General features: G+C 42.8%; 1 protein-coding gene across 5 annotated transcripts in view; it reads left to right on the top strand.

Annotated features, from left to right (window-relative positions):
* SFXN4 (sideroflexin 4) overlaps positions 1-12,135 on the top strand; it is a 52,480-nt gene that overhangs the window by 5,727 nt on the left and 34,618 nt on the right. For all 5 annotated transcript variants that reach the window (XM_029610518.1, XM_029610517.1, XM_029610515.1 and 2 more), the window contains 4 exons: positions 6,395-6,469; positions 7,517-7,543; positions 8,348-8,402; positions 10,349-10,374. In XM_029610518.1, the coding sequence (XP_029466378.1) occupies positions 6,395-6,469; positions 7,517-7,543; positions 8,348-8,402; positions 10,349-10,374 (183 nt within the window). The remainder of the gene's footprint in view (positions 1-6,394; positions 6,470-7,516; positions 7,544-8,347; positions 8,403-10,348; positions 10,375-12,135) is intronic.

Raw genomic sequence — 12,135 nt, 5'->3', positions numbered from 1 at the left:
TATAGGTCTCTGAGAGAATTTTCCCATTCGTCTGTTGGAGGGACGAGGGACATAAAGAGCCTGGCTTGCTTGATTTAGTATTGGGACATCCCAGCCGCGGCGTATCCTAGAAGCAGGGAGGACGGTGCTGTCAACTGGTAACTGAGCCCACACGGGAGGGGGCGATACTGGGCCTGGTGCTCACCAGCGGGGACATTATCTCTGATATTGTAATGGACGATCATCTGGCAGCCAGTGACCAGCGGACGGTGTGGTTCAATATTAGGATATGTGAGATGAAGGTTTATTTATTTAAACATTTTATATACCTTCATTCCATGTCAAGATCACAACGGTTTACAAATAACATCCATTATATTAAAAATAAAAATACAATTTATAAAATAAAAATAAAATAATGAAATAAAAACAGTAAATAATATACATAAATTAATACATAGCAGTCAATACGACACAGATTGTCACATTTAATCCTTCTTGCTTCCAAGCTAGATATAGCTCTCATCATTAATATTGCTGTTCATAGCTCAATAAATTCTCTCTCTCTTAAACAAGGTTATATGCATTTTTAAACAAACCATGCTTTCATCTCACATTTAAATCTCTTTATATGTGTTAACTTTCTCAGGGAGTCGTTAGCTGGATGGGGGAAATCTAGGGGAAGTAGAAGGGCCGTGGGCAAAACTAGAAGGCGATATCATGAGGGCAACTCATCTTTCTGTTAGGAAAGTAAATAAAGGGAAGAGGAAAGAGACCGTTAGGGTTTTCTAAAGAAGCAGCTGAAAGATCAGGGCGAAGACGTTCGTATTCATAAAGTACAAGAGATTGCAGAAAGAGGAAGGCAGGTGACGATGTCTGGGAAAGGTAAGAGAAGCTTGGAAAGTAGTCAGGAATGCAAAAATTCAAATTTTATTTATTTATTTATGGACAGAATTAAAAAGGCAAATATGGGCCGATCTCTGGAGGCTAGAGTGGCAGACCTGGAGGAGCTGAGGCAGACAGAGAGGTACATTGATGAGACCTTCAGGGACATAGTAGCCAAGTCCCAAATCCATTCTGGCAGCCCCAGTGCTGCCTTGGATCAGAAAGGTCTCCCAGTAGGAGAACATCACCCTGGAGTAGCAGGAAGTGATCCTGTAGCAAGGGCCTGCTCTCCAGGTGATGTATTGTCCTCTCACACTGAGGACAAGTCTCCCAGGGCTACTGCCCAGGAGGGAAGGGTTAGGTCGGCCGTCATAGTTGGTGATTCGATTATTAGGAATGTAGATAGCAGGGTGGCTGGTGGGCGTGAGGATCACCTGGTAACTTGCCTACCTGGTGTGAAGGTGGCAGACCTCACACGTCACCTAGATAGGATTATAGACAGTGCTGGGGAGGAGCCGGCTGTTGTGGTTCATGTGGGCACCAACGACATAGGAAAATGTGGGGGAGAGAGGTTCTGGAAGCCAAATTTAGGACTTAGGTAGGAAGCTGAAATCCAGAACCTCCAGGGTAGCATTCTCTGAAATGCTCCCTGTTCCACGCGCAGGTCCCCAGAGGCAGGCAGAGCTCCGGAGTCTCAATGCGTGGATGAGACGATGGTGCAAGGAAGAGGGATTCAGCTTTGTAAGGAACTGGGGAAACATTTGGGGAAAGGGGAGACTTTTCCAAAAGGATGGGCTCCACCTTAATCAGAGTGGAACCAAGCTGCTGGCACTAACTTTCAAAAAGGAGATAAAGCAGCTTTTAAACTAGAACAAGGGGGAAAGCCGACAGTCACTCAGCAGTGCATGGTTCGGAGAAATGTATCCTTGAAGGATACTAATGAAACAGGAGAGTTAGGGCATCCCAACAGAGAGGTTCCGCCAAAAGCAAACGTAGTCCATGTGCCTATATGTAAAAAATCACCAAAGCTAATGATTTCCGAATTATCCCTAACAACTGAAAAGCAGGTTGTTAAAACAAGCAAAAACCACACTTTGAAATGTCTGTATGCCAATGCCAGAAGTCTAAGAAGTAAGATGGGAGAGTTAGAGTGTATAGCAGCAAATGAGACTGACATAATTGGCATCACAGAGACTTGGTGGAAGGAGGATAACCAATGGGACAGTGCTATATCAGGGTACAAATTATATCGCAATGATAGGGAGGATCAACTTGGTGGGGGTATGGCACCTTATGTCCGGGAGGGTATAGAGTCCAACAGGATAAAGATCATACAAGAGAGTAAACGCTCAGTAGAATCTATATGGGTAGAAATCCCATGTGTGCTGGGTAAGAGTATAGTGATAGGAGTATACTACCATCCACCTGGACAAAATGGTCAGACAGATGATGAAATGCTAAGAGAAATCAGGGAAGCAAACCAATTTGGCAGTGCAATAAAAATGGGAGATTTCAATTTCCCCAATATTGACTGGGTAAATGTAACATCAGGACTTGCTAGAGACATAAAATTCCTGGATGTAATAAATGACTGCTTCATGGAGCAATTGGTTCAGGAACCAACAAGAGAGGGAGCTATTTTAGATTTAATTCTTAGTGGAACACAGGATTTGGTGAGAGAGGGAAGGGAGAATCAGTCCCAACAAGACCATTGCTTGGAGCATCCCCAAGATTTGGCTTGTGCACCACGGGGAACCTGAGCCTGTAGCCTTCCTGGGAATGCACCGTCTGCTGGAGCCCTACAGAGGAAGTGAATTCAGCTTTTTTTTTCTCTCGCCCCCTCAGGAGGCAAGTGGACATAACCCACTTGTCTGGACTGGTCTGGCAGAACTAATGGAACGGAAATTAACAGGTAAATCCTTAAAATAATTAGCTTCAGAATCAGGTATGTTGACAATGCCCAGTGCATTTCCAATGCCAATGTATGGTATAGGAGCTGTAAGACTACAGATGAGAGAGAAAAAAATCCACAACATTTTTTTTCCACAACTTTATTAATATTTTTTTGAAAAACAATTTTGCTATAAAATGTCTCAGTTGTGAAGAGGCATCAAACAGGTGGCTAGAAAAACACAAATCTCTTCTCTTCTAGAGCGATGCCTTGACCTTCATCATATGCCTCAGAAGTTCGTTTTTAGGAAATAGTACATTTCAAAATCCGAGTTCCACAGAAAACCAAAGGAGGATTTAGTGTGTACAAAACATTACTTCGCTTCTCGGTTATGCTGTTCCCCAACGTTCGGCGTCCCTGATGCACCATTATTTGAAACATCGATGTGTGGACTTGCCCAGACTAAGGATTCGCTCAACAGTTGACAGAGAGGTTTTGATAAAAACAAGAGTTTATATACATAAAAGTTTGGATTTATACAACTGCTTGCGTCTCTTAGAGGTCCTTTTCATGTTGAGTACAGCTAAGTAACTTTTTATATACACTAAATTTTCCTTTTGTTTTTTCTGGCACTTTGATTTTGAAATGCACTATTTCTACAAAAAACCTCTGAGGAATATGATGACCATATGATGACCATTAGATGATTGAGGGGTTAAAGGGGCTCTTAGGGAAGATAAGGCCATTGCAGAAAGACTAAATGAATTATTTGCCTCCGTGTTTACTAATGAGGATGTTGGGGAGATACCAGTTCCGGAGATGGTTTTCAGGGGTGATGAGTCAGATGAACTGAACGAAATCACTGTGAACCTGGAAGATGTAGTAGGCCAGATTGACAAACTAAAGAGTAGCAAATCACCTGGACCGGATGATATGCATCCTAGGGTTCTGAAGGAACTAAAAAATGAAATTTCAGATCTCTTAGTTAAAATTTGTAACCTACTCTTTTGGATGTTTTGGCATTGGACTGGTAACCTATTACCTGGGGAGTGGGGGAGGGCAAGGGGAGGGGGGGGGTCAGCTTAGTCTATTTGACAGTGTGTTTACTTGCTGTGATTACAGTGGTTTTCTGTACCCAGTGTATTTTTACATGATGGTTGTTTGTACTCCACTGTTGGAAAAGAATAAAAACGTAAATTAAAAAAAAAAAAATTTGTAACCTATCATTAAAATCATCCATTGTACCTGAAGACTGGAGGATAGCTAATGTAACCCCAATATTTAAAAAGGGCTCCATGGGAGATCTGGGAAACTACAGACCAGTGAGCCTGACTTCATTGCCGGGAAAAATAGTGGAAACTATTCTCAAGACCAAAATCGTAGAGCATATAGAAAGACATGGTTTAATGGGACACAGTCAACCTGGATTTACCCAAGGGAAGTCTTGCCTAACAAATCTGCTTCATTTTTTTGAAGGGGTTAATAAACATGTGGATAAAGGTGAACCGGTAGATGTGGTGTATTTGGATTTTCAGAAGGCGTTTGACAAAGTCCCTCTTGAGAGGCTTCTATGAAAACTGAAAAGTCATGGGATAGGAGGCGATGTCCTTTCGTGGATTACAAACTGGTTAAAAAACAGGAAACAGAGAGTAGGATTAAATGGTCAATTTCTCAGTGGAAAAGGGTAAACAGTGGAGTGCCTCAGGGATCTGTACTTGGACCGGTGCTTTTCAATATATTTATAAATGATCTGGAAAGGAATACGACGAGTGAGGTTATCAAATTTGCGGATGATACAAAATTATTCAGAGTAGTTAAATCACAAGCGGATTGTGATACATTACAGGGGGACCTTGCAAGACTGGAAGATTGGGCGTCCAAATGGCAGATGAAATTTAATGTGGACAACTGCAAGGTATTGCATATAGGGAAAAATAACCCTTGCTGTAGTTACACGATGTTAGGTTCCATATTAGGAGCTACCACCCAAGAAAGAGATCTAGGCATCATAGTGGATAATACTTTAAAATCGTCGGCTCAGTGTGCTGCAGCAGTCAAAAAAGCAAACAGAATGTTAGGAATTAGGAAGAGAATGGTTAATAGAACGGAAAATGTCATAATGCCTCTATATCGCTCCATGGTGAGACCGCACCTTGAATACTGTGTACAATTCTGGCCGCCACATCTCAAAAAAGATATAGTTATGAGGAAAGGCTGAAGAGGTTAGGGCTGTTCAGCTAGGAGAAGAGACGGCTGAGGGGGGATATGATAGAGGTGTTTAAGATCATGAGAGGTCTTGAACGAGTAGATGTGACTCGGTTACTTACACTTTCGAATAATAGAAGGACTAGGGGGCACTCCATGAAGTTATGTGGCACATTTAAGATTAATTGGAGAAAATTCTTTTTCACTCAATGCACAATAAAGCTCTGGAATTTGTTGCCAGAGGATGTGGTTAGTGCAGTTAGTGTAGCTGGGTTAAAAAATGGTTTGGATAAGTTTTCTTGGAGGAGAAGTCCATTAACAGCTATTAATCAAGTTTACTTAGGGAATAGCCACTGCTATTAATTGCATCAGTAGCATGGGATCTTCTTAGTGTTTGGGTAATTGCCAGGTGCTTGTGGCCTGGTTTGGCCTCTGTTGGAAACAGGACGCTGGGCTTGATGGACCCTTGCTCTGACCCAGCAATGCATTTTCTTATGTTCTTCTTATGAAGGTCAAGGCGTTGATCTTGAAGAGATTTGTGTTTTTCTAGCAGCCTGTTTGATGCCTCTTCACAATTGAGACATTTTATAATATGTATTAGAATTGTTTTTTTAAAAATTAAGAAAGTTGTGGAAAAAAATATTTAAAACATATTTCGACATCCACTTTGGTATAGAAGCTAACAATCTCAGAGCCAGCCCTCTGCAATGTCATGAGGAAAATGTGGGATCAATTCCTGTGCTAGACTTCTCCTCATGTTAACTAAAACTGGGGATACTGCAATAGCAATGTTCACAGTCTCTTGGGATGGGGAGAGAGGGTCTTAACCATCACTCAAAAGTGACACACAGAGTCCTGACTTAGGGTCCACGTTAGCAGAGTTCTGGAAGAAGCCGTGGTTTGACCATTGGCCGAGTACTGTTGCTGTGATGATTGGGCTGAGGTGGAAGGGGGATATAAAAATGGGGAAGCCCTGGGCAGTTGTGAATGAAAGCCTAATAGAGACCAATTTTGACTGAATTAGAAGCCCAAAGGAGGTAGAGGAAATGTAGGGTCAAAATAAATAAACTTTTCATGTCAGTATTTCAGGGTAAAGTACCAGAACCTGACGGTTTCCTTCTCCCTGGCGGTGCTGGAGCGCTCTCTCTCTCTCTCTCTAATTAGCTCTACATGCAGCAATAGATTGTGGTTTCTACAAAAGTGTATACTCTCTTCTTTCCTCCTCCATTTTCATAGGTGCTTAAAAATAAAAAAGTAAAGAACAAAATGGAAATAGTCTCACCATCCCTGAATTCAGATTTAGTTGTTTTCCTATATATGCAGTATAAGAGAGAACCTTCTGTATTACTGCCGTCTCTTCCTGCTTATTCACAACAAAATGAGAATTTAAAAAATGTGAAAGTTGTAAATCCCCTGTCACTTTTTTGCATTTAGGGAGAAATAAAAAATTCCATAATCTTGTTGGACAGCGTGGCGGAGCCTGGCAGGGATTCTACCCACGACGGAAAGGTAGGTCTGGGCGCAGCCTTTACCTGGCGCTGCTGCAGGTACGCAGGACCGCCGGTCTATTGCATGGACGCCTTTAATTGGCACTTTTGGTTCGTTTGAAAACCGAAGCTGCTGGCTCTCGGTGGGGTGAGAGAGGATGCATTACGAGAGCGTGAGCAGGGAAACGTTCTTTATGTGGATGTTTCGGTGCCTTTCTCCTGGCCCCCGTCACGACCCACGTCTGGGTTTTCCGGAGTCGCAGGAGGTTCTGCTCGCAGATCCTTTGACAGTTCTTTTGCTTTCTCCTTGCTTCAATAACCACCAAAGTCAGTGCAGCCCTGGATGAAAATGCACAAGGGTTAAGAAACTCATTGACTGTTTATACACAGACACTAATTACAATCAAACAAGGCACAGGGATGGATACCTACCATTCCCTGTACGTACCCAGATCAATCCAGACAGTGGGTTGAGCCTCCTGACCAGCAGATGGAGACAGAGAAAAAACTAAAAGGATATCCTGTATCAGGACAGTGCTCACCCTGCATCCCTTCAGTATTTCTCTATCTCCAGCAGATGCAGTTGGCAGACCATGCGGCTCCCCTCTAGATAGCTAGATTGTTTGGGGAAAGTCTACTTTCTCCCTCTTTCTATCTTATTTGGATCAAGCAAGTACTTAATTTGTATTTGAAGTTTAAAAAACCCCCCAAAAACCTGTGTGTGTCAACTTGAGTGAATATTATCAGCCCAAACATTCAAGGTATGCAAATGTTTGAACAGGGCCATTTTATTATCTCCCTTATTGCTATGGTTTGTTTGAATGATTGTGCTATTTTGGGATGCATAATAGTTTTAATTTGAAACACATTAAAAATAACAGACATGTTTTGTCTGATCACTCTTGTTTTCTTAAAATTTCTTGCAAATGCTGCCAGGGGTATGTAAAGTTATGAGCATTCGTATTACCCTGGTACACACCCAGCTCCATCCGTTTGGATGAATTAACTGTTGGCTTAAAGCTTAGATCTGGTGGTCCTTATCTGCTGTCAACTCTGTTTCTCTGCTTAGGTGAAAGAAGCCTGGAATCTGAATCTAGTGAGTATAAAAGCCTATAGCTTGCCTGATTTGCCCCGTCCCTGGAGGAGAGAGATCTTAATACAGGAAATCAACAACTCTGAGAGCTGTTTCCGTGTCATACGATGGTGTCCCTCTGGACTCATCTCTTGCCTTGGCAGAGGTCCTCAATGTTAAGACAATATGATAAGCTGAGCTGTGCTGGGACAGAACAAAGGTCCATCGAGCCCAGCATCCTGTCTCTGACAGTGGCCAGACCCGGTTACTAGCAAGTACCCGGCAGATCCCAAAAAGTGGATCCAGTTCCTCATTGGTGACTCCCAGGTATAAGCGGAGGTTTCCCTGAGTCCACCTGGCTATTGTTTATTGACTTTTCCTTCAGGAATGTGCTGACAGGTTTTATATGCACAGGCCCAGCTATATTTTATTATGTTGATTTTATTATTTATGATATTGTTTCACTTGTTTTATTTTTTTAATTAGCTGTATGTTTTTGATTGATTTTGATTTTATGATGTATTTTTTTTCTCATGTATGTTTTTTTGTATTTATATATGTACATTGCTTTGATTACCTCGCACGATGATGCGATAAATCAAACTACTACTAATATTATTATTATGGATTCCCACAAGGAAGCACGGAGAAGGTGGTATTCTGTGAATGCTCGGCTTCCTGCTGCCACCGCCAGAAACACGAGTACCGCTGTGGGAGGGACTGCAGGTCTGGCAGGGGAAGGGGCTGGATGGAAGGCCCACGGGTTTGGCAGCATGCCCGGCCTTGATAACCCTTTGACCTAATGCTTTCTTGTTTGCTTTAATTTAGTGTTCTGTGCATCCGGATACTGGGAACATAATTCCTGTGCCCTTCAGACCCCCAGGTGAGTCTCGTGCTCTTGCAGCAGACTTTCACCTCTCAGAATCTCCGCTGGGAAAGTTGTTTCTTCTCCTTAATATACTGATTTTTCTGTGACCTCTTGTCATACTCAATCCCATGAATTCTCGCCAGGGAGCCAACAAGCATGGCGTCTCTTTCTCATCTGACTTTCATCAGGGATCCATTGTGTATGGGCTCTCTCCTTTCATTGTTCCATCTGTCTTTCATCAGGGAGCCATCATACATTACTGCTTCCTGTGAGAGAGCTGTTCTGTTTTCCATTTCTCTCCTGAGTATAGGGCGGGTCCTGCAGCTTTCACCCTTGCTGCTGGAGGTCACTGTGTGAGCGGTGATAGTTCGCTTCTTGGCCCCATAACTGTTTTCAGCATCTGCCGGGGGGGGAATCGTAGGGTGAGCCGTGAGTGGCGCAGAGGTCTCATCCCCCGATGACGCACCTCCTCCTGATCCCCGACTGGGATCAGGAGCTTCTCCCAAAATTGGCCAAGTTGATCTGAATTTCCAGCAAGGACCTCGGATCAGTTTTCCCCTGTCTCTGCCTAGTGGTTGTCCTACAGGTTGACGATGAACAATCTCATCCTTGGGAGCTATGCACTGAGGGCCTTCAGTCCCGATTCCGGTCGCTGTTAATCAGCCTTTGGGTAAGTCCTGTTTACCAGGAGATCTGGAAGAACCAACGAGCGTGACTCTTAGAGACATTTGGAAAGCAGTTTCTAGGATGGAGTCTGCTTTACAATTGTGTGCATTTTCTGGGGGTGCCAGAATCGCTGCGATCGAGGAACAGATGGTAAACAACTAGCCAGTCCAGAAAGAATATACACAGTCTGAGTAACTGCAAATGTTAGGGATTGCCTAACCCTGCACAGTAGGATTGAGAAATTAGATAATGCTATTGGAGATAAAAATGTAAGATTTGTAAACTTTTCAAAATATAGATTATTGTCATCGATAGAACTCTTTAAAAAATATATATAACTGAGCTATTACATATTGTCCAGGATAAAGAGAAAAAGTTGTCTAAGAGTTATTATCTTCCTGCATTAAAAGAAGAAGTCACTGGTTTCAGCCAGTGGTACAGATTCATCTGCATTTCTCCAGGATGCTCGAGAGATGATATCTAAAAGAGCTACTTTGTTAGCTTCCTTTGTCTCTGAATTGGATAAAGAGTTAATATTTAAACAGTATTTCAGATTTAAGGCTGTAAATATTTGTGATCAGAAGGTTTTTGTGTATCCAGATGTCTCTCGTGAAACATAGTATCGTAGGAAATTATTTCTTTCTCTTAAGCAGAGAACGGTTTCCCCTGAGGCTACTTTTTTTCACCTTAAGTCTTCCCTGCAAATGTATAGAAACGAACCAAGGAAATTCATTTTGTGTTTCTTCATCCGCCTCACTTAGAGACCTTCCTGGATGATAAATCCTCAGGTTTACAAACTGCTGAAGTCACTTGATTTTGGGGAAGGAGCCACTTAATTTTTATTTTATTTGTAGCAATCCAGAATTGTAATTTTTCTTTTTTATTATTTGCTTATTATTCTCCCAAGATGTGGGCTTGGATTCTGGCTGTTAGGAAGGGCTTACAGTGCACTGTAATATTTTTTTTTCTGCATAATTTTCCTTGTTCTCTGTGTATCAGTCAGAATGTGATATTAATTTTCATGTCCATGATGAATAATTAATAAAGAGGTAATTAAAAGAAAAAGAAAAGCCATGAATCCGGCAGTATGCCCCCCGTGCACTGAACCTCCCTGAGGTCAAGCTTGGTCTGTCACTTCCACGGGGCAGGGACAGTTGTGAGCATCTTGTAGGGGGCTGCGGACGCTGTTCTGCTCTACAAATAATTCATTTTGAGCACTTCCCTTGGAGCATTACCAGCAGGTGAATTCTCCAGCCGTGCGTTGGTTGTGAAATGTGTTTATTTTTAAATTCCAGCCTTACTGCTCGTGGCAGCTCCATTGGTGAGTAAAGGTTGCAGTGTGCCTTTTATATCCTGCTTTTCTTTCATCCAAACCGGACTGCAGCAGACTTTACTGTGGGATGTGCCAGAAATGTACAGGGAACCGCTTCAGTATTAGAGGGCAGGCAGGCAGGCGAGGGTCCCGCCGTCAGGAAGAGTAACTTTGTTAAAATGGGGGAGAACCTCAGGGAGTCGTTAGCTGGATGGGAAAATCTAGGGGAAGTAGAAGAGCCGTGGGCAGTACTAAAAGGAGATATCATGAGGGCAACTCATCTTTTTGTTGGGAAAGTAAAAAAAAAAATGAGAAAAAAAGCTGCTATGGAGTTCTAAAGAAGCAGCCGAAAAGGTAAAGGAGAAAAGCTTCGCGTTCGTAAACTACAAAAGAAAGAGGAAGTCAGGCGACGATACCTGGAAAAATTAAGAGAAGCTTGGAAAGTAGTCAGGAATGCAAAAACTCAAATAGAAGAAAAGAAAAAAAATAGTAAATGCGGTAAAACAAGGTGACAAGACTTGTTTATAGAAACATAGAAATGACGGCAGAAGAAGACCAAATGGCCCATCTAGTCTGCCCAGCAAGCTTCACACATATTTCCTCTCATACTTATCTGTTTCTCTTAGCTCTTGGTTCTATTTCCCTTCCATCCCCACCTTTAATGTAGAGAGCAGTGATGGAGCTACATCCAAGTGAAATATCTAGCTTGATTAGTTTGGGGTAGTAGCCGCTGCAATAAGCAAGCTGCACCCATGCTTATTTGTTTTACCCAGACTATGTTATTAGCCCTTATTGGTTGTTTTTCTTCTCCCCTGCCGTTGAAGCAGGGAGCTATGCTGGATATGCGTGACGTATAAGTCTTCTCCCATGCCGTTGAAGCAGAGAGCCATGCTGGATGTGCATCGAAAGTGAAGTATCAGGCCCATTTGGTTTGGGGTAGTAACCGCCGTAACAAGCCAGCTACTCCCCGCTTTGTGAGTGCGAACCCTCTTTTCTTCTCCCCTGCCGTTGAATCAGAGAACTATGCTGTATATGCATTGAAAGTGAAGTATCAGGCTTATTTGATTTGGGGTAGTAACCGCCATAACAAGCCAGCTACTCCCCTCTTTGTGAGTGTGAATCCTTTTTTCCACATTTCCTCTTGCTGTTGAAGCTTAGAGCGATGTTGGAGTCACGCCTGTGTATGTTTATTTAATAAGGGTATTGACTCCAGGCAGTAGCCATCATTCTGGCGAGTCACCCACTCTTCATTGGCAGCCTCTTGACTTTATGGATCCACAGTGTTTATCCCATGCCCCTTTGAAGTCCTTCACAGTTCTGGTCTTCACCACATCCTCCGGAAGGGCATTCCAGGCATCCACCACCCTCTCCGTGAAGAAATACTTCCTGACATTGGTTCTGAATCTTCCTCCCTGGAGCTTCAAATCGTGACCCCTGGTTCTGCTGATTTTTTTCCTTAGGAAAAGGTTTGTCGTTGTCTTTTGATCATTAACACCTTTCAAGTATCTGAAAGTCTGTATCATATCACCTCTGCTCCTCCTTTCCTCCAGGGTGTACATATTTAGATTCTTCAATCTCTCCTCGTACGTCATCCGATGAAGATCCTCCACCTTCCTGGTCGCCCTTCTCTGTACCCGCCTCCATCTTGTCTTTGTCTTTTGAAGGTACGGTCTCCAGAACTGAACACAGTACTCCAGGTGAGGCCTCACCAAGGACCTGTACAAGGGAATAATCACTTCCCTTTTCTTACTCGATATTCCTCTCTCTATG

The sequence above is a fragment of the Rhinatrema bivittatum genome, chromosome 7 (genome assembly GCF_901001135.1).
Source record: "Rhinatrema bivittatum chromosome 7, aRhiBiv1.1, whole genome shotgun sequence".
In the NCBI taxonomy this organism is placed as follows: Eukaryota; Metazoa; Chordata; class Amphibia; order Gymnophiona; family Rhinatrematidae; genus Rhinatrema; species Rhinatrema bivittatum.
This window is presented reverse-complemented; position numbering and strand designations above follow the sequence as displayed.